The 24,505-nt window shown below is 33.3% G+C and overlaps 1 protein-coding gene across 1 annotated transcript in view; it reads left to right on the top strand.

The window, feature by feature from the left end:
- The window catches only part of HDX (highly divergent homeobox), a 172,215-nt gene that overhangs the window by 67,653 nt on the left and 80,057 nt on the right, over positions 1–24,505 (top strand). The window contains exon 4 of the mRNA XM_032620009.1: positions 4,219–4,272. Within this exon, the coding sequence (XP_032475900.1) occupies positions 4,219–4,272 (54 nt within the window). The remainder of the gene's footprint in view (positions 1–4,218; positions 4,273–24,505) is intronic.

Genomic DNA, 24,505 nt, shown 5'->3' with positions numbered 1-24,505 from the left:
CAGAAACAATGAACCCCCTTCCTCCCAACTGCCTACCCTATATAATGGTCTCTTGTATATTTCCACTCTTGGCCTTTTTTGAATTATGGCAAGTGAAGCTAGTTAATAATAAAGGCACAAGTTAATTCAATCAACATATATTTATTGATTGCCTACCACACGCCCAGCAGTGTCCTCTATGCTCTATAATTCATAATTGAAAGACAGCTAGGAAGCCCTGCTGATTAAAGCAGAATGCTTGATAGGTTTGATAGGTTTTAATGCTCAAGTGATACCAAAACAACTGATGGAAAGCTAAAACATTAATTTATGAATCACTTACTGATGAACTTTGCTGAGAGACATGGTTATTGTCTGAGGGTTTCAGTTAATCAATTTCTCTTTAAGCATATGCTTATTAATAATATACTTAATTTTCCTGGCTTATATAAAATATAGTATATTTCAGATAAGAGCTTTGTTAGACCCATGAACTGCTCTGAAGTTTTAAAAATATAATACCTATGATATGTGTAGAATTGTCTTTCTAACAAAGATTTTTGAAATCAAACAAATGTTTTTTTGTGTATATTCTCTGTGTTACTATATAAAAATAATTAGACTAAATTGTTTTAAACATGATACTTTGTCCTTAAGAATCTCATAGTCTAGGAGAAATATTGCAACAGAGTCATATGTAGGGTCTAAATCATATAAAATGAAATATAGTAAAAATGCTTTTAAAAATTCCTTAAATCATCCACAAAAGTAACTATATGCATGCTTTCCTGTGAATGTATAACCATGTATAATAATGTGTGTATAAAAAGTATAATTAATATCCTGATATATGGTATCTATTTTAAGTATAATTTTCTATGAGAAAGGTAAGTGTTATAGCTGGATTCACAAATCTTAACTATCCATATGATGTGACTCCAGTTTACATCAAAATTAGTGTGTTACATACGTTAGTGTATCCACTTTTAGCCAAGAGAAGCAGATTTCCAACATTAGGCACTTCCTTGCATTTACATTCAAAGTTGTGACTCTGCAACTCTCCATTAGTTTGAGCAGGACAGCCATTTGTGGAGGCAGTTTTATGATGGCCATAAAAAGACTATTCCAGTAATCTCCAGACTGTCTAGTTATCTTCTATCTCATGCACAAGACCTTTCTTTAGAAATATGTTTTATATTTCTCTTCTCAATTCCTACCTCCTCTAACCTAGTTCCAAGCCTAGATTACCTCTTGCCTAAATTATTGTGAAAGTTTCCATACTTATTCAATTCATTGTACACATTTAGTCACATTAATCATCCTAATGTATAAAAGTACAATTCTGACCATATAACTCATCTGCTTAAAAACTTTCAATGACTCCCCATTTTCTATAGAATTAGATATAAATGTACCTTGGCATTCATGGCCTCCACAAAGACCCAACTCCCTTTCTAGTTCTAGCTGAATTCACCATTCCCAAACACACCCTATCCTTTTGTTCCACAGTATTCATGCCATTCTTTACCCCTGGAATGCTCTTTTATTTCTATCAAGATTCTACTCATGTTTTAAGGTTCAGCTGAGATATAAATTCTCAAGTTGATGTAATTTTGCCGTGTCTTTAACTCCTATTGCACTTCATTTATTGTACCTCCCTTGTGGCACTTATCATATTTATCTTTGTATTACAGTCATTCATATACCAGTCTTATCTTTCCCTCTAGATCATAGTTCTTGCCCTCCAGGAAATTATGTTTTACCCATCTTTTTATTTCCTGTAGCACCTAAAACAGCACCTAGTACAGAGATGTCTGATAAATATTTGAAGAGAATTCAAATTAGTTACCTTGGAAAGTTATCTATACTTATTTCAATAATGTTCAATTTGTCAAAAAGTTTTTGAAGTTCTTTTACAATTGCTTTAAGGACCTGTGGGATTCTTATAAGTGCTTTCAGCGGTGACAAATCTTCATCATTTCAGGGAAATTTTGATTTTGGAAAATAGAATTCATTCTGAGACACGTTTAGTGAATAATATGGCTGTTCAATCTGAGCTGATATATTTTCAGTTAAAACAAAGAGAATATGAATGAGACAGAATATCTAGGCGAGTTATGAACTAACAACTCCAAAAGAAAAGTTCCCAAAGTGCTTTCAACAATAGCAACATCACTGTAATGACTTTATAACTTCCAAAGCTTTTTATTTTGAAACACAAAGTACTCATTTGGATATGTAAATTCTAATATATTTGTTAAATTAGTCTTGTCTTGTAGATTCATTTTGCAATTTTCCAAACCAAGGTGTTGAAAAGTGTGTTTGGAACTTAAATATCACTTAAATGATAAGTATATTTTCCAACTCATTTTAAATACTATATTTTATAGCTTCTGGTGAGGGAGAAACCTTCTCATCACTCTTGCACCAAAGAAAACGTTCCAATTTGAGGGAAACATTTATACAGTACTATGATTCAAAAAAGCCTACAAATTTAGCTACTATGCTTGGCCATTCTTAAGTTTTAGCAGAAACATAAGGAACTGAAGAATAGATTTAAAGTAAATAATAGAGGGTAGTTGAATATAGCATTTGAGTATCATGTAACTGGTGTCACAGAGTTATAAAACAAAAAAGTGAAACTTCATCTCTTCCCAAATCACATGGAATTTATAATATTTGTATGTTAAGGTGTTTATAGGAGTCTTCCATTTTCTTGGTTACATACAACTGACTTAATCAAGAAACCACATTTTATATTCTTAAAATGTATAAGGTCCATGTTTAAAGAAATTCAATTACCATGTTTATTATGTGTATCATTGTTATGGTTTCATGTTAACTTTTTATTAGTTACTAGTTTATGGGATGGTTGCAATGCATTTGGTTTAACATGTTTTCTCTAGCAACTTTACATAATCAGTTTTAAAATATCCTCACTAATAGATGGAAGTATGTGCACAAATATTCCAAAATAGTTGGATATCTCTATTCTTTCAAGAGTATATTATGTGATTATTTTAGCAGATTTACCTCCTTCATTGAGACTTGCAGTCAATTTACTTTGCAAACATTGTATCATATACCAAGTATTAGTATTAGTGGGAGGACAAGAAGCATACTTTTTAAAGAATTTTTCTGTAGAAATTTTCTCTTCACTCTTGTTCACCATTTAAAAAAATCAATTATTCAAACCTTCTCATGACCCTCAAGGATTCTAGTTAATTGTCATTTTACCATAATGGGCTTTTAACTTTAGTAAAAATTTTCCTTACAACTATTATTTGGAGTTTATATCATTTTTAGCCTGTCCCTACCATATTGATGCATTTTGAACTCAAAGTAAAATGGAAGGTCTGGTGGCCAGGGACAGTATTCTTTTACCTGAAATTTGAATAATTGAGGGTATTACTCTACTATTTACTTTGACTGTTTGATCATCACTTCTTATCAGTAAGCATAATACAAATTAATTGGCTATCACTGAATATAATTTATCAAAACCAATAAACGTTTGATTGAATACCACATTCCCACCACCACTACCACTTAGCAAGGCTGATTTGACTTGGTCTCTCAGGAAGCATATGTTTGGAAGGGAAGGAGAGGACAAAGTGAGAGTCTGGAGTACTCCCCAATTCTTGTGTGTCCCAGGAAAAGGTATGGTTAAGTCCAGACTAACCTGAGCCATAGCTCACAGAAGCACCTTGGTCTCTTTAAACACTCCCCAGAATCCTATGAGAGTAGCATCTATCTCCTTGAGCAGCAATGCTGATGTAATAAGGTGTTACTAGCTATTCACCTTAGTAGTTTCTATGTAAAAAGGGACTTGCAGTTATGTAAGATGAATAAACCTAGAGAGCTAATATACAGTATGATGACTATAGTTAATTATTTAATTATTGTAACATTTATTCCACAGAACACTGCATTTTTATTATAATAATTTTATTGTCCATAGATTTCCAAACCTTCCAAACCGGGTACTTCCAGGCCTGAAAAATGTCTTCAAATTTTTCTTGAATTATTTTCAGAGCAACTGCACTACTTCTTGAATTTTCCCACAAAAGAAAGCCTTTTAAATCTCTTGCTTTCAATAAGGTAACAGCATTGTCCACATGGGAGATATGCTCTGAATGCAGACCTATCTTGACATCTTGTATGAATTCTTTGGTGTTGATCAGCATTCCAATAGTGTCAATGCATACCTTACTGAGATTCCATTTGTTGTTTCCACAGATTTCAGGAAACCTTACTGTGCCTTGGATTACAGGGTGTTCTAGAAAAAGAGCAGTAAGTAATCTTTCATTTAAAGCAGCAAATGGGTTTCCCCTGTCTCGTTAGTAAGAATGCCATTGAGAAAGTTGTTATGATATTTGTAAAGTTGGCAAAACTGCACTTCAATAAATTAATTAATCTCAAAGGACATATTTTGATATTATAATATTTATATACACTAAAAAGATAACCTTAAATAAAATGCAGTAACCAGCACATTGTATAATCTTTGAGCAGATTTTTGTAGTTTAAAAAATTTTTAAAGGTATTTCATAAAATACCATAATTTTTCTACATGTAATAAGCCCAGTTAATTTGATCATAGAATTGAATCATGATTGATATAAACATCTCAAAGTTAAATAATTTACATTACTATTTATTATTTGTGTGTATTTCAGTATTTAGAAGTGATGAGTAACTAATATTTTAACAATACTATTTTCTGGCTTTCTGCTACAACTGTTATGATTCTTAAAATATTAATATAACAGAATTTCATTAAAATGTTTTTGAAAACTTTTTTTTTGAGTTTGCTCAAAGAAGCTCATTCAGTTGGTCTGTATAGTACCCATTAATCTGTATTTTAACATGCAGGAGATTTTGATGTAACTTTTCCTTAGAAGGGAAACTATTAAAGGATTTCAAAAGTAAAAAAAAAAAAGACATGAGCAGACTTTTAGAAAGATAGCTCAAGTTATTGTATGGTAGATAGCTTTGGAACAATAGAACTGAATTGAGAGTGCAGAAATAAGTTGTTATATTTATAGTCAATTGATTTTATACAAAGATGTTATGACAATTCATTGCAGAGGAGAAAGATAGTCTGTTCAACAAAGTATAGTGCATAGAATTTAAAAATGGATAAATTGGATCTCAACAAAATTCAAAACTTTAGCACTTCAAAAGACACCATGAAGAAAATGAAAAGACAAGCAACAGCCTAGAAGGAAACACAAATCACTTATCCATTAAAAAACTTGTATCCAGAATATACAAAAAACTCTTACAGAGACAAACAATCTGATCATAAAATGGACAAAAGATATGAACAGATATTTCAACAAAGCAGATACATAAATTTTTAATAAATACATGAGCAGATGCTCAAAATCATACGTCATTCAGGAAATGCCTATTAAAACCAAAATAAGGTATTTCACACTCTCTACAATAACAAATATTGGCAAAGATATGAAGATAAAGGAACAATCATACATTGATGGTGGGAATGTAAAATGGTACAGCCACTTTGGAAAACAGTTTGGTAGTTTCTGAAAACGTCAAGCATAAACTACCATACAACCCAGCAATTCCACACATCAGTATCTGCCAAAGAGAAACAAAAACACTTCTACATGTGGGATTGAATGCATATGTTCAACAGTTGATGTAACAGCCTTAATAATAGCCCAAAATTGGAAACAACATAAAAGTCCATCAACTTGTAAATGGATAGACAAAGTACAGTATATCCATACAATGTAATAAAATTCAGTAATAAAAAGGAATTAACTAGTGAAACATGATGCATCATAGATGAACCTCAAAAAGATTATGCACTGTGACAGAAGCTAGACACAAGAGATCACATATTATATGATTCTATTTATATGAAATGTCCAAAGACAAATACAAATTCATAGAGACAGGAAATAGATCAGTAGTTGCCTGAGGTTGGGGAGTAGGAATATGGAATATCTGGAAATGGACATGAGAGATATATTACAGAGATTGCAATGTTCTAAAACTGATATATGATGATGTTTTCACCACTAAGTGAAGTTACTAAAAATCATTGAACTCTATACTTTAACTCAACATATTCAAAATTTTATTTAAGCATGTAATTAGTATAAAATTTGAGATTTTTACATATTTTTATTGTACAAAATCTTTGAAATCATGTGTATTTTTCCATTTATAGTCCATGTCAGTTTGAATGTTAACTTTTCATCATACAAACTTGATCTATATGTAAATTTCATGATTTATAGTTGAAAAACTGTTTATATTATGTAAACATAATACTGTAGTAAAGTTGTTTTTATAAACAGATAGCATTAAGAGAATGAAAGACAAACCACAGATAGGGAGAAAATAATTACAAATGGTACAGCTGATAAAGGATCTGTGTCCAGGATACAGAAAGAATTCTCAAAATTCAATAATAAGGGAACATGACATTTTTTTTTCTTAGATTACATATATGTGTTAGCATACGGTATTTGTCTTTCTCTTTCTGACTTACTTCACTCTGTATGACAGACTCTAGGTCCATCCACCTCACTACAAATAACTCAATTTCGTTTCTTTTTATGGCTGAGTAATACTCCATTGTATATATGGGCCACATCTTCTTTATCCATTCATCCAATGATGGACACTTAGGTTGCTCCCATCTCCGGGCTATTGTAAATAGAGCTGCAATAAACATTTTGGTACATGACTCCTTTTGAATTATGGTTTTCTCAGGGTATATGCACAGTTGTGGGATTGCTGGGTCATATGGTAGTTCCATTTGTAGTTTTTTAGGAACCTCCATACTGATATCCATAGTGGCTGTACCAATTCACATTCCTACCAGCAGTGCAAGAGTAATCCCTTTTCTCCACACCCTCTCCAGCATTTATAGTTTCTAGATTTTTTGAAGATGGCCATTCTGACTGGTGTGAGATGATATCTCATTGAAGTTTTGATTTGCATTTCTCTAATGATTAATGATGTTGACCATTCTTTCATGTGTTTGTTGGCAATCTGTATATCTTCTTTGGAGAAATGTCTATTTAGGTCTTCTGCCTATTTTTGGATTGGGTTGTTTGTTTTTTTTGATATTGAGCTGCATGAGCTGCTTGTAAATCTTGGAGATTAATCTTTTGTCAGTTGCTTCATTTTCAAATATTTTCTCCCACTCTGAGGGTTGTCTTTTGGTCTTGTTTATGGTCTCCTTTGCTGTGCCGAAGCTTTGAAGTTTCATGAGGTCCCATTTGTTTATTTTTGTTTTTATTTCCATTTCTCTAGGAGGTGGGTCAAAAAGGATCTTGCTGTTATTTATGTCATAGAGTGTTCTGCCTATGTTTTCCTCTAAGGGTTTTATAGTTTCTGGCCTTACATTTAGGTCTTTAATCCATGTTGAGCTTATTTTTGTGTATTGTGTTAGGGAGTGTTCTAATCTCATACTTTTACATGTACCTGTCCAGTTTTCCCAACATCACTTATTGAAGAGGCTGTCCTTTCTCCACTGCACATTCCTGCTTCCTTTATCAAAGATAAGGTGACCATATGTTGGTGCGTTTATCTCTGGGCTTTCTATCGTGTTCCATTGATCTATATTTCTGTTTTTGTGCCAGTACCATACTGTCTTGATTACTGTAGCTTTGTAGTATAGTCTGAAGTTAGGGGGCCTGATTCCTTCAGCTCCATTTTTCGTTCTCAAGATTGCTTTGGTTATTCGGGGTCTTTTGTGTTTCCATACAAATTGTGAAAATTTTTGTTCTACTTTTGTGAAAAATGCCAGTGAACCTAGCGGTAAGATGGGAATAAAGACACAGACTTACTAGAGAATGGACTTGAGGATATGGAGAGAGGGAAAGTTAAGCTGTGACAAAGTGAGAGAGTGGCATGGACATATATACACTGCCAAACGTAAAATAGATAGCTAGTGGGAAGCAGCTGCATAGCACAAGGAGAGTAGCTCGGTGCTTTTCAACCACCTGGAAGGGTGAGATAGGGAGGGTGGGAGGGAGGGAGATGCAAGAGGTATATGAACATATGTATATGTATAACTGATTCACTTTGTTATAAAGCAGAAACTAACACACCATTGTAAAGCAATTATACTCCAATAAAGATGTTAAATAATAATAATAAGGGAACACAACCCAATAAAAAAGTGGGCAAAATATTTGAAAGACACTACACCAAAGCAGATATGGAGATAGCCAATAAGAGCATGTAAAGCTGCTCAACAACATTAGTCATAAGATAAATGTAAATTTAAACCACAATATGACCACCCATTATAATAGCTAAAATTTTTTAATCATACCAAGTTTTGGTAAGGATATGAAGGAATCAAAAATATAATACTATAAAGCTGACAATAACAAATATTGGCAAAGATATGGAGATAAAGGAACAATCAAACGTTGATGGTGGGAATGTGAAATGGTACAACCACTCTGGAAAACAGTTTGGCAGTTTCTTAAAAAGCTAAACATACACCTATCCTATGATCCAGCTATTCTGATAAGTATTTACCCAAGAGGAGTGATAGCACATATCCATACAAAGATTTGTACATGAATGTTTACAGCAGCTTTATTTATAATAGCCTAAAATTAGAAACAAACTTAATGTTCATCAACAGGTGAATGGATAAACAAATTGTTTTTGTTCATATAGAGAAATAGTACTCAACAATTAAAAACATGAACTATTGAGGCACACATCAACATGAACGAATCTCAAAATAATCAGCCTGAATAAAAGAAACCAGATGTAAAAAGGGTACATACTGTATGCTTCCATCTATATAAAATTATTGAAAATGCAAATAGGAATCAGATCAGTGGTTGCATGGTAAGGTAAGAGGGCAAAAGGTACGGCAAATTGATTGAAAGGGGGCATTAGGAAACTTATAATGATGATGGGTATGTTCGTCCAAGATTGTTTCTTGAGCATATACACATATCAAAACATCAAATTGAACAATTTAAATATGTGTAATTTAGTTTTTGTTAATTATACCTCAATAAATCTTAAAAAAAAATTCAGTTATTAGAAAACTTAGGTATTTGAATCTTCTTTTTCAACTGTAAATCTTATGAAATTTACATATAGATCAAGTTTGTATGATGAAAATTTAACATTCAAACTGACACTTCTGTATTCAAACCAATACAGAAGAAATTAGGAATTTTCATTCAAACTGACACGTACTATAAATGTAAAATACACATTATTTCAAAGATTTTGTACAGTAAAAATAATATGTAAAATTCTCAATTTTTATACTAATTACATGTTTAAATAAAATTTTGAATACATTGAGTTAAAGTATACTATTAAAATTAATTTTACCATCAGTTTTCCATTTTTTTAATGTTGCTACTAGAAAATATAAGCCTACGTATGTGTCTCATATTATATTTCTATTGTACTACACAGGTCCACAGTGTGCCAGACATTGTGCTTGATCTTAGGGATACAATGGTGAGAAAAAACAGATGTTTTCCCTGCTCTCATGGAGCTAATAACCTAGATTTAATAAGAAGAGAGGTATTCATGAAATAATTACATAATCAGATATAAAATGCCATTGTGAGAAACGCCCATGTTGGTCACTTTCTAGCCTCTTCTGGAAGCACACTTTATATGCACAATGGAATATAACTATTGCCTCTGAAAATTCTCTCACCCACTTCCAACGAAAATTTTACCAGTGTCAATGTCCCTCAGTCAAACCCACTAAGAATAAACCAGTAGTTAAATAAGTTGTGTTTATTACTTGTTGCAGCAAAGGAGAACACATACCATGGAGAACCATGACACATCAAAGTAAGAAGATGTTAGAAATAACTTACTGGAGGATTTGGGCTTTGGTTGGGTAATTTAAGGGAGGGTATAAGGAAGTGAGGATTTGCTCTAGATTGGATGCTGTGAGAAAGTGGGAGCAATTCTGTGATAGGGTATTTTGCGTGTGGCATTGCAAACTTGGTTTTGTCTGTTGAGGCAAAATTATGAAGAAGTCTTGTTTTGTTTCATCTTATCATATTCTCTGAATAATCTTGTTTTAGATTGTAGTCTGTGAAATTAAACAATGTGTTCAGCAAGAGAACAAAATAGCCTGACTGTGAGTGCCAGGCCAGCATGTAATAATATTGTGGTCTAGCTCTGAACATCCGTTTAATTTTGGATGACGGTGGCTGCTTTTTTTTTTTCTATCTCACTAGTATATATCTTGACATCATTATGCACACTGTGTTTAACATTCTATTCATATTACAGTTACTGTCCATGCACACCATCCTGAAAAGTCATCTTTGTGAAACTGATTGTTAAATTGATGGTTAGTATCAGTAAGGGTCCAAGCAGGAAAACAGAAAACTCGCCAGAAAAATTTAATATGATAAATTATTTAGACAGGTTTTAGAGGATTTTAAAAAGCAAAAAGTAAACTGTGAAGCTTCAAGAGTGTTAAATTCAGGAAGGTAACTATCACCCCTTGGGCTAGGAAAACAAAGATAAGTTTGTATTTTCAGAAACTACAAAATTAGAGGAGAGGTTTGCTGAGATGGGACTCATTTCTGAGTTTTGTACACTGCCAGCTAATGCTGGTACCTCTGGGGGCACAATGAGGTTGATTCTGGTAGTGTAGAAAAGCAGGAACCAGCTGCGACTATTACCAACAACCAATGTCAGGATGAAGGGTTGTCCCTTGGGTGATACTGATAGGAATAGGAAGCGAAACAGGAAGGACCATCTTCTCTTCTTCAGCCTTCCAGTCTCCTTCTACTGCTCTCTATTGTCAGAATCTCATTCAAAGACATTTGGTAAGCAGAAATATACTTTGCAGAGTCCCATGAAAAACATTGTATAGAAGAGTGCATTTGGAACTGAGAAAATGTAGTGTAATTACCAATACAGAAGAAATTAGGAATTTTCATTTGCTTGTTTTCTGTATAATCAGACTGTATGAGTGTATGCTGCCACTTGTGGAATCAAAGTAAGTCTATATAAATTAGGGAATTACTATAGAATTTTAAAAATCTGGTTAGTGTCTTTTTGACTTTTGAAAACTACAAATGGTTCTAATTGTTCTTATTATAACAAACTATTTATGTATGTTAATACTACTCATATTAGTTTGTGGCTCTTCAATAGTAAAAATAATATTAGCATATGTATAGTATTTTATAGTTCAAAGGCATTTTACTTAGATTATCTCATTCTAATCCTTGCAAAAATGTAGAGAGGTAGATAGGGTAGGCGTTTCTATTGAAACTTTATAGATGAAAAAGCTAAATTCAAGATGGTTAAGTTACTTGAAAAGATTGTATATCTAGTAAATGATTGAATTTGGGTTAGAACTCAAGTCTTTTATGGCTTGTAGTTCCACTATCTTTAGTATTTTGCCTCAGAGTAGCATCAGGAAAGGGGAAAAGATACTGTTTGTTTTCAGCAGAAGTCCTCAGCTTTTTGTTTTTCATTTTGTTTTGTTTTTGAGTAAGAACGCCTTTTTCTTTTTAGATTTCGTTGGAGTCTCAACCTGCCTGCAACAGGGTCTGACTAAAAGGAAAGTGGAAGGATGAATGTAATTAATTATCTGTTTCAGTCAGTTTTGGAAGGATATGGAAGTATAACCTTTTAAGTAAGTCATTGCAAATGGATTCTAATGGCAACTCTATTCTCTTCAGCCCCTGGAATGAAGGGCAAGCCTGGAGAAAAGTTAGTAACATGAAGATCCGTCCAGTCAGTATGTGTTTCCCAACCTTGCCTGATAATAAGAATCATTGGAGTTTGTACATTGGGGGTAACAGTGACCTGTTAAAAATAAATGTCTGGATACTACCCAAGATATACTGAATCAGAAGCTCTAGAGGTAAACCTGGAAATAGTATTCTTAATAAATGGCCCAATGATTCTTATGATGAGCCAAGGTTGTGAAACACTGTCCTGGTTCTAGTGGTTGGTGGTACACTGATCAGACTCCATTGTCTAGCAATAACTGAGCCATATTGTGAAAATTAATTCCACCAAACTTTTTTGTTTGTTTGTTTTTGGTTTTTGGGGTTTTTTTGTGGTACGCGGGCCTCTCCCTGACGTGGTCTCTCCCGCTGCGGAGCACAGGCTCCGGACGCCTAGGTTCAGCGGCCATGTATCATGGGCCCAGCCGCTCCGCGGCATGTGGGATCCTCCCGGACTGGGGCACGAACCCGCGTCCCCCGCATCGGCAGGCGGACTCCCAACCACTGCGCCACCAGGGAAGCCCTCCACCAAACTTTTTAAATGACTTTTCTCCCAAAAGGCTACAGGTCGATGAAGCTACATGATTTATTTACAATTTCAATTAAATCCTCTCTAATTTTCTGTCACTTCTATCTATACACTGAGATTTTCTTAAAATATATTCTCATATTGTAACTTTCAGCAGAAAGGAGAACTTAAAAAATACAGATTGGTACTTAGTGATCTACTCACTTAGGTTCATTGCAATATATTTTCAATTCTGCTAATAACGTAATTTCAGGATTTCTAAGAAATCCAGTGAAAGCATGAGAACACCATGTTTTAAACATGTAATACAATTTAAAACCACCAAAAATACAATGTGCTCCTCTCAGAAAAAAAGAGCAATAAGAGTCACATAAAATAATATTAAACTAAACCTTTGAAACTCTAGTTTTACTCTCTTTAAAAAAATAATGGGAGCTTCCCTGATGGTACAGTGGTTGAGAGTCCACCTGCTGATGCAGGGGACACGGGTTCATGCCCCGGTCAGGGAAGATCCCACATGCCACGGAGCGGCTGGGCCCGTGAGCCATGGCCGCTGAGCCTGCGCGTTCGGAGCCTGTGCTCCGCAACGGGAGAAGCCACAACAGTGAGAGGCCCACATACCGCAAAAAAAAAAGTAAATAAATATAAAGTAATAATGGGAATGGTGTCAGCAAGATTCTCCTTCCCCATGTGACATCCCAATTCAACAGCAATACACAGTTCAGTTCCTTTTGTGAGAAATCAAGACACAAGTTAGAGGCTCCTGCACTCAGGGCAAGTATGAAACTAGCCAAGTTAAACTGGTAAGAAAATTGGAGATACCTTCTCATCATAATCCCCACCCCTGGCACAGAACCATATGATTGGGAGGAAACCCTCAGCTCATGGCTTCTTCCTGAGTAGGGAAAGACATGCACCAACCATCCAATATCCTAACTTTTACAGGTGCTATCTGAAGAACTGGCTTCTATCTCACTTGTCTCAGAGTCCTGATGAGGCACAGCATATACTAAACCTCTGGGAGCTACAGAAACAAAGGAGATAACACACCCAAACTCATTTATAGGGGCTAGCATTATCATGATACCAAAGCCAGAAACACCATAAGAGGGACTTCCCTGGTGGCACAGTGGTTAGGAATCCACCTGCCAATGCAGGGGACACAGGTTCAAGCCCTGGTCTGGGAAGATCCCACATGTTGTGGAGCAACTAAGCCCATGCACCACAACTACTGAGCCTGCACTCTACAGCCTGCAAGCCACAACTAGTGAGGCCACATGCCACAACTACTGAAGCCCACATGCCACAACTACTGAAGCCCGTGTGCCACAACTACTGAAGCCTTTGTGCCTAGAGCCCGTGCTGTGGAACAAGAGAAAGCATCACAATGAGAAGCCTGTGCACCGCAACAAAGAGTAGCCCCCACTCGCTGCAACTAGAGCAAGCCCACATGCAGCAAGGAAGACCCAATGTGGCCAAAAATAAATAAATTAATTTATTAATTAAAATTTAAAAACTTAAAAAACACTATAAGAAAACTACAAACCAATATTCCTGATGAATGTAGATGCAAAAATCCTTGAACATATACTAGAAAACTGAATTCAACAGCATGTTAAAAAGATCATACATCATGACCAAGTTGGATGTATCCCAGGGATGCAAGGATGTTTCAACATGTGAAAATCAATTACTGTAATGCAATATATTAAAATAACATAGGATACTCACATGATCATCTCAATAGATGCAGAAAAAACATTTGATAAAATTCAACACAATTTCATGATAAAAACTCTCAGCAAACTAGGAATAAAAGGATAAGACCTCAATGATATAGCTCATATATGAAGCTCATATATGAAGAGCCAAAAACTAACACCACACTCAATGGGGAAAAATGGAAAGCTTTCCTCTAATATCAAGAACAAGGCAAGGATGTTCACTCTCACCACTTCTATTCAACATAGTACTGGAAGTCCGAGCCAGAGCAATTAGGCAAGATGAAATAAAATGCATCCAAATTGGAAAGGAAAAAGTAAAATGATCTCCCTTTGCAGATGACATGATCTTATACACAGAAAGCCATAAATAACTCTACAAAAGACCCCGTTAAGACTAATGACTGAATTCAGTAAGGTTGCAGGATACAAAAATCTGCTGTGTTTCTATACACTAACAATGAACTATCTGAAAAAGAAATTGAGGAAATAATCCCATTTGCAATAGCGTCAAAAATAATAAATTACTTAGGAGTAAACTTAACTAAGGAGGTAAAAGATGTACAGGCATGCCTCAGAAATATTTTGGGTTCAGTTCCAGATTACCACAATAAAGCAAATATTGCAATAAAGTGAGTCACACAATTTTTTTGGTTTCCCAGTGCATATAAAAGTTATGTTTATGCTATGCTGTAGTCTATTAAGTGTGCACTAGCATTATGTCTACAAAAAAACGGACATACCTTAATTAAAAACACTTTATTGCTAAAAATAGCTAACCATCAGCTGAGCCTTCAGTGAGTTGTAATCTTTTCGCGATAGTAACAATAAGGATTACTGATCACACTATAAGAAATATAATAATAATGAAGGAGTTTAAAATATTGCGAGAATTACCGAAATGTGACACAGACTTGAAATGGGCAAATACTGTTGGTAAAATGGCACCAATAGATTTGCTCGAAGCAGGGTTTCTACAAACCATCTATTTGCAAAACAAACAAGCAACAACAACAACAACAAAAAAAACAGTATCCACAAAGTGCAATAAAGTGAAGTGCAGTGAAACGAGATATGCCTGTACACTGAAAACTAAAAAAACATTAATGAAGAAATTAAAGACACAAACAAATGAAAAAACATCCCATGTTCATGGATTGGAAGACTTAATGTTAAAATGTCCATACTACACAAAATAATCTACAGATTCAGTGCAATCCCTGTCAAAATGTCAATGGCACTTTTTACAGAAGTAGGAAAAAATATTCTAAAATTCATGTGGAACCACAAAGTACTCAGCCAAATCAATGTTAAAAAGGACAGACTTGAAGGCCTTACACTTCCACTTTTCAAAATATATTACAAAGCTACATTTAGATCTCATCTTAAGTGTCCTTACAGCAATAAAATAAAAATAATTGTAAAAAATAATGATAGAAACACTGTTGAGAAATGACCCTTTACATGCTTCTAAATTTTTTTAATTTGAGTGTTTTTTCTTACTTAGTTTCAAATGAAATAAATTTGTAAATCAATAGTTTAATTTGATAAATAGGAAGAAAACCTTCTGAGTTAAAACCATAAACACTAAACTAAACTTGTAAAATGCTCATGAATGCATGATAGTAGTAAGAGAGTATTATTTAGTGGCCATTTGTTTAGCCTACTTTGTTATTAATTTTAGTGTAATTGTCTCATATCTTGAACATGTAAAAGTGAAGCTCTGTGAACTTTTTAAAAACACCTATGTCGGGCTTCCCTGGTGGCGCAGTGGTGGAGAGTCCGCCTGCCGATGCAGGGGACACGGGTTCGTGCCCCGGTCGGAGAAGATCCCACATGCCGTGGAGCGGCTGGTCCCGTGAGCCATGGCTGCTGAGCCTGCGCGTCCGAAGCCTGTGCTCCGCAATGGGAGAGGCCACAACAGTGAGAGGCCCGCGTAAAAAAAAAAAAAAAAAAAACACCTATGTCTAGAGATATAACTGTATATAGATATTTTATATAGATATGTATTTATGTATGTAGTATATGTGTCTCACTATTCAGGGCACAGCTCAAATGTCACCTCTTTTGGGAGAGGTTTTCCTTTATCACTCTATCTAAAAACTCCTCTCTAGCCCAAGTTGCTCTTTATCCTACTACTCTATTTAATTTTCTTCTTGCACAAAACATTAACCCAAAGTAGCACATTTATTTGTTTGCTTGTGTTTTTTTTTCCACCACCAGATTTTAAACTCCAAGAGAATATGAACCTTGTTTATCTTGGCCACAGTCTGTAGCTTAATAATTATTTTTGTATGAGTTATATTTGTTGCAATAAGCCATATGTCATATGCTGGACCTACACTGCTGACCAGATAGAATCTGAAATTTTTAAAAGTTAGTCACCTAGGCAGGGTTCATTTAAATATTAAATTTACAAAGGTCACTTGAACATGGGATTCATGGATTCATGTATGCATGTGGTCTGTGGTTAATACTGTAGGCTTTTTAGATTTAAAACTGTCCCACAACTTACTACTTGTGTAACCTTAAGCAAATTATTTAACCGCTCTAGACATCAATTCCCAAATCTGTAAAAATCTAGATAATAATATGTACCACTGACGGTTATTTTGGGGTTTAAATGAAATAAATTTGAAAGTGCTCGATAATGGTCTATGTTGTAGTTGAATGTATTTTTTTAGGTTTACTAACTATGGTTCTGGGATTAGAGTCCAGCTTATTAAAAAGGATTATAGTTTATGCTTCAAACTAAGTTGGCACCAAGAGAAGAAAAAATATATTTTCCAAATAGATTAATAGCATTCTGTAATACTTTTGTAAAAATATAAAGCCTGTCAGACCCTCAATCCATAGTTCCAAAATAAGAAAGCAATAGGACAATATCACAAATCAATCCGCCACTGCAGTCATCAGACTGAGTCTCTGAAGAAGTCATAGTAAATGTGCAACAACTAACCATGGAATACAAATAAAAATATAGTGGAAAGACATTTTTAATTCAGATAATGTTACTCTTAAGAAGCATTTCTTCTTTTTTCCATATCTGTTTAGGTGGACCTTTTTAAAGTTACTAACTTGTATGTAGACACATATTTAAAATGTGAAAACTATGTCAAAAAAGAAGATACTGGTCTGGTCTATCAGAGGTTGAAATTTTTCTCATGTAAAATATTTAGAACTTTAAGGAAAATAAATTGGACTCATGAATATTTATATTTTTAAAAGGTGAATGACCTTGGTCATCTAAATTTCCGATTGGAATTATGTTTTTCTAAAAAGTATAGATCATTGATAGATGGAATTTGATATAAAATCTTATAATTCTTGTTTTGTAGCTCTTTTTCTTTTTAGAATATTGCCTATAAACAAATTTTTTTAACTAAATTTTCCCCTTCATATTTATGTAAAATCAGTACAAGTAAAATTTCAATTCAATGATTATTATTCCATTAAAATTTTCATATAATATGTATGCAAAGATGGATTTTTTTTTACAACACAAAACCCCGTGGAACAAGTGTACGCTTCATTCTCTACCTATTTAATTACCCTTCTATATTGTGAAAATATGTGATATGCCCTTTCAATGAAGGAAAAGATCTCCTGTCAAGTTATAGTTAATTATCCTTATTCTTTCTACTTCACACACCTCATCTTTCAACTTCCCACTCAAATCAAAGTAATTATTCAAGAAACTTGGAAGATAAAGGTAGTTAAACATATAAATATTTACATGGTACCTCCTGCTTTCTCCTTTTCACCTATTTTTAAACAACTCTTTATATCTTGCTTCTTTAAACTGAGAATGCAATAGATTATAATTAATTTTAATAAAATTCCCATATTCATCCATTCATTCAATTATTCATTTAACAGATATTTTTATTTGAAGTTCCTACTCTGTTCCAGGAATTGATGTAAACATTTGACATATATTAGGAACCATACAGACAAAGATCCTTGCCTTTGTGGAGCTCCCTTTGTAGTCAGGGGACATACACGGTAAACAAATAAAATAAGCAAATAAATTGTATTTCAGAAGATTTTAAGTACTATGTAGAAAAAAGGAAGCAGAGTAGGGATAATTGCAAGAGTTTAGGGGTGAGAGGGACAGACCGCAGTAGTAAATAGTCCTCATTACAGTGAAAGAATATTTACTGCAGTGTGTGTGCATGTTTATACTTAACTGTTCCATTACTCAAAAGGTATTTTGCTTTTGCAGTCTCAGCAACACTATTGTGGAATTTCTTTAGAGTTAACTATTATGAAATGTAACGGTTTAAAAAATATAGTGTATTACTTATATATGAATTATTTGTCCACTATTTAATAATTATATACCAGCCTTTGCTTTGATTTGGAATTCATAGTTATATTCCTTTCCCTTGTGATATTTGAAATATGTTACCCCAGTTTGGTTTCTATAACCCTGTTTAGCATTTATATAATTTCTTTCATGTCCCTCTTCTGTTGATGCAGCTACTGTGTCTCCTCATTGCCTGTGGAATCTAAGAAAACTTATTCTAGCATTAGAGCTCGCTATTTTCTGGTTCCACCTTGCCTGTTTAAATATAGTTTTCAGTGGAGGTTGTTGTCTCCTTTTGTCACTTGAGAAAATCTTTTGTATTCTCTGGTATCCTCCCCTACACTTTCACTTTCTCACTTCCTCTATTATCTCTCTCTAGTCAACTGTTACTCATGCCTCAAGCCTCAACTCACAATCCTCCCCAGTGACCACCTACTAGCTCTCTTTCGCCTGAAATTCCATAGCACTTATTGTTTGTACCACACATTTCAGTCTTCAATTCCACTTAGCCTTCAATATCTGTTTATCCAGTCTTCCCAGCAAGCCTCTCTTCTATCACCTATAATACTTAGCAAAATTCTGAGCCTTTACCTGTAAGCATGTTGAAATGAATGGGTAATGTATTACATTACAGTATTCTCTATCTGAGGACCTTAGATCTGCTATTTTGACTTAATTGATCAGTCAGTTACTGGACAATAATCAATTTGATGATTTTTCAAAAACTGTGCTGATTGTTTCTAAATTTGTTGACTCATACCATTGCTTAAATATACTATAGTTGTGACACAGCTATGGTATTGGGAAAATAGTATGAATTGTATGTAACAGGAATCACAGGAGCTATGTGTATTTTTAACAACACAAAGTGTGTATTTTAAAAAGTATCTTTATAATTCAGATATTTTTATGGTCTAAGAAACAACTAGATTAATCATTTTTTTTTGTTCAGGAATTAGATGGTCAGAACAGTTACTTGCCAGTTAATTAAGATAGGCTTTCTTAATAAAGGGTTAGCCAAAAAATAAGAATTATGAATTTTTAAAAATAAGGTTACCAGTCTGATTTATTCAGAGATACTTTAGGTTTTTTATAAAACTCTTTTTACTTATGTATTTATTTATGGCTGTGTGAGTCTTCATTGCTGCCCACGAGAGTTCAGTAGTTGTGGCTCACGAGATCTAGACCATAGGCTCAATAGTTGTGGCACATGGGCTTAGTTGCTCCATAGCACGTGGGATCTTCCAGGACCAGGGCTCGAACCCGAGCCTCCAGCATTGGCAGGCGGATTCTTAACCACTGCACCACCAGGGAAGTCCCCAGAGATACTTTAAAGTATCACAGCGTCTTTTCCTTTCTGTCTTTTCCCTATTCTAAATTAATGTGTACTCTTTTTTTTTCTGACAGTATTGTGTGAAACTGGTAAAACACATCCATCTTCTGTCGAGTGGGTGTCATGTAAAACTTCTTTGAGACTTTAATATATCATGTTTACATGATAAACATTTTAAACTACTTACCTACATATATATTGGTTTGTTTTTTAATTGTAATGGAGTTTAAATTTAAAGAGCTTAATTTACAGACATTGTGTATGTCTGTTGAAAGACATTCGTTATCTGGCTGTATATACCCAAAAATTGTTACTTAAGAAGTTGGTTACTAAGCCTATACTTTGTGGTTTACTGTTGAGCTATTAGATAACTCAAATTTCTGTACTTGGTGTCAAGTCTGTTGCAATATATCCAAATTAGTAAAAACTAAGGTCCATACTAAATCTGATTTTGGTCTTACTCAGAACTTGAAATCTCTTTCGGGCACTGATTCCTTTTTGTTGTTTGTTAATATGGAGTAGGGACCTGGATTTTCTTCTGGTGGTGCTATAGCTCCCAAATGATAATCCTGCAATATATTCTTCTGGATTTTTTAGTTTTATTTTTGTTTATTTTTCAGTTTTGTTTTTGAATTGGCTGTCTCAATGTCAGCAAAATAAGTTTCAGCTTTTTAGTTTTATTGAGATATACTTGTCATACAGCACTGTTATAAGTTTGAAGTGTGCAGCATGATTTGACATATATATTGTGAAATGATTACCACAGTAGGTCTAGTCAATATCCATCATCTTATATAGATACAGAAAAAAAGAAAATATTTTTTTTTCTTGTGATGACAACTCTTAGGATCTACTCTCTTAACAACTTTCAAATATACTATATAGCAGTGTTAACTATAGTCATCAGGTTGTACATTACTTTCCAATACTTATTTATCTTATATCTGGAAGTTTGTACCTTTTGACAACCTTCGTCCATGTCCTCCACCCTTTTTTTAGTGTTACATAAAGTACAAAGGACATTCTATTTAACCCTTATTTTATCTATCAGTGTTTCTTAATTTGCTTATTTAGATTACAATCACTTGATGTTTCAGAGTCAAATTTACTAGAAAACTTGACCAGAGTCTAGCATTTTCTGTATGCAAGTAGCAAATAGTTCATTCTAAGGTGATTGATAAAATTAGTTACTTTGATTTCTCCCAAAGTCATATTGGAGCAAATAGTTCCAGACTTTTTAGAATATTTTCTAAGCAAGCATAAATTTTATCATAAACACACGTTTAAGCTCAAATATAAAATTATAATTTTAAAGGTTATTTGGGGAAAAATTCACACAAATATGACTTTGCAAAGTACCAGTGTCTTTTGTGTGAAAATTCCATGTGACTTTCGATTGTATGTTTTAAGTTAAAGATTATACATCCATTAGAATGGCTAAATTCAAAATGCTAAGATAGCAATTTCTGATGAGGAGCAACAGGAACTCTCATTTATTGATGGTGGGAATGTAAAATAGTACAACCACTTTGGAAGATAGTCTGGCAGTTTCTTTCAAAGCTAAACATAGTCTTACCATATGATCCATTAGTCACGCTCCTAGGTATTTACCCAACTGATTTGAAATTTTATTTCTATCCAAATCCTTAATGCAAATTCTTATAGCAGCTTTATTCATACTCACAAAAAACTGGAAGCAACAAAGATGTCCTTCAATAAGCAAAGGGATAAACAAACTGGTACGCTGAATAGAATTGGAATACTATTCAGTGATAATAAGGAATGATCAATGAAGTCATGCAAAGACATTGATGAATATTAAACATATATTGCTAAGAGAAGCAGCCAATTTGAAAAGGCTTTACACTGTATGATTCCATTTCCCATTCTTCAGAAGGCTGTAGAGATCTGCATAATGCCTGCATTGTATTGCACAATATTTCAGACTTTCAAGTTAAATTCACTGAAGAGTAGTTCTCAAGTTCTACATTTATCTGCTTTAATCAGTAACACTTATCCACATTATAGATTTAAGTCTTGTTATGAGACAAGTCTCCATTTGAATACTTTATTGTTAAGCATGATAAAGTTATGAATTTCTTCTGACTACCTCTCTAAACTATTTTCCTATTCAAGAAGATGTTTGTATGAAAAGTAATTAAGCCAATCTTTTTATTCTTTTACTTACAATTTAATTACAATAGATTGCAAAAGTTGCCACAAATTAAAATCTCCTGGTTACTTGCATAGATCCTCCTTTTGTACACTGGATAACAATAGATGAATACTGATACTTATTTATTCTGGATAATTTTGAAATTGTCCAGCCTTGACTGGGGAATTGCTAGAGATCTCTTTCTCTGCAGTTCTATGAGCCACATGCCCCTGAATTATGCTCTTAAATCTATGCTAAGCATTATATAAAGAAAAACTAAGTCTTTCAATCTGTACCCCCTAGTAGCTTATAGTTAAAAGCTAAGCAAATTTTTGGAATATGATAAAAAACTTATACCATTACAAGTACAACACAGCAGAGGCTACTAAGCTACAATATTGGAAACAGGAATTAATATTTAAAAATTTTTTTCTCTAAAAGTTTATTTAACATAGGACATAGTAAAACTGGATATGAATTATTGCCTTAATGACATTTATTTTTTATTTTATTTTTCCCAGTTTTATTGAGACATAATTGGAATATAACATTGCATTCTTCCAAGCATAATACGTACATGTTGAAGCATATGTACATCATAATGATTTGATATGTATATAGCATGAAATGTTAACCACAATAAGTTTAGTTAACATCAATCATAGGTTAACAATTTACTGGAAAAAATAGTATTTTTTATTACACTTATCAAAAGCAGCTTATTTTAAGACTCCATAGGACTATATGCTTTAGAACTAGATGCATGTGTGAATAGAGATTGGGGTGGTTGATGCTTCTAGGTACACAATGTAATATTAACAAAATAATAACAACAGTAGCAGGTAAATGTAGCCAAACATATGGCCTTGGTGACTTTTAACATTTTTAGTACTTATTACTGAAGTTAACAGTGAAAACTGCATATAATGCATATTAATATAAAATTACAGTAGACTTGAAATAAGTTTTTTTCAATTTTACCACAAAAAGCAATAAACTAATGTACATTCTTTTGGAAGTTGTTTTTAGATCTTGATTGGGTGCAGATTTCTCTATTTATGGTTTATGTTATCATGTATGAAATCAGGTTTCAAAATTCATCTGTGATATTATAAAATCACCTAAGAAAAGTCTCTTCTCCCTTTGGGTGACTTAATTTCAGTCATCTGTAAACATTCATGTTAATTCTAAACATTTGCTAGTGTAAGTCTGCATTCCCAAAAGCTTTTCTTCCTGTATTGGTGATGGCATCATTCTACAGATAGATTAGGAAAGGCCAGAATTGAGAAGAAAGCTATCTTTTTATCTTATATATACCACTTTTGAAATTTATATAATTGTTCATATTTTCAAAATGGTCACAACCTAATTTGGTTATCAAAACTATTTTAAGAATTATTTTTCTTTTTTTAAGGTAAAGTTTCTAAGTGATTAAAATGCACTTTGTAATTTGGATTTTTAATATACATGCTATTTAGTTATCATGTTCAAAGTGTCAAGATTCAGAAACTAAATCTTTTTGCTTAGCCACATTACCTACTAGATTCTGGTGTTTCTAAACATGGATCAAGCCCATTTAAAAGCAAGGTTTTCCAAACATATGGTTATTAAAGGGAATCACAGGGGGAAGTGGGAGGGCACAGGGAGAGAAATAAATTAGGAGTTTTGAATTAATATATACACACTACCATATATAAAATAGAAAATCAGCAACGACCTACTGTAACTCTACTCAGGGAACTCTACTCAACATTATGTAATAACCTAAATGGGAAAAGAATTTGAAAAATAATAGATATATGTATAACTGAATCACTTTGCTGTACACCTGAAGCTAACAAAATATTGTAAATGAAATATACTCCAATATAAAATAAAAATTTAAAAATAATAAAGATAATAAAAATTAAAAATAGATAAAAACCATGACCTACTGTATAGCACAGGGAACTATATTTAATACCTTGTAATAACCTATAATGGAAAAGAATCTGAAAAATAATATATATATATGTATAACTGAATCACTTTGCTGTACACCTGAAACTAACACATTTTAAAGTAACTATACTTCAATTTCAAAAAATGTTTAAAAATATATTTCATCTTTCACTTGCTATCAATTGATTTTAACTCCATGTAAAAAATAGATAAATAAATTTTAAAAACAATAAATGTTTTCAATAAAAAATGCACCAGTCAAATGAATTTGGATTTTTAATCTATTGTGCAAGTCTTCAGAATAGCTCTGTTCTTCATTCTTTCACACTTGAGTAGGTTAGGGACATCCTGGCTGGTAAGACATAGTTTTCCCCTAAATTAGGCCTTATCCTTTAGAAAATGCTTATGGACTTGTTTTTGTTTTGTTTTAATCTTTTTCAAAACATCAGCCTTTATGAATAAGTTATTTTTAAATAGCATACTTTAAGGCAAGAAAAGTAGGTCTAAGTTTGGGCAATTTAATGACATTATATTAATGCTGTCATTTAAAGGTATAAATATTTTAAATACAGTTGTAAAAGTTATTATGGACTTTTTTCTTTCACCTGAGTGTTTTAGGATAGTAGTGTGGGTGGCAGGATAATTTCCTGCTGTATAGATATTTTATTACATTAAACGGTCTTGTCTCTCACATGCTGCAAATGAAACATCTTAATTGTTATGATTATATTTGTTTTATACTCATTGCAAAAGCTTTCCCATTCTCAGGTAAGAATCCTGACTGAAAAGTC

The sequence above is a fragment of the Phocoena sinus genome, chromosome X, assembly GCF_008692025.1.
Source record: "Phocoena sinus isolate mPhoSin1 chromosome X, mPhoSin1.pri, whole genome shotgun sequence".
Taxonomy (NCBI): domain Eukaryota; kingdom Metazoa; phylum Chordata; class Mammalia; order Artiodactyla; family Phocoenidae; genus Phocoena; species Phocoena sinus.
Note: the sequence above shows the minus strand (reverse complement) of the source record. Positions and strands in the feature narration are given on the sequence as shown.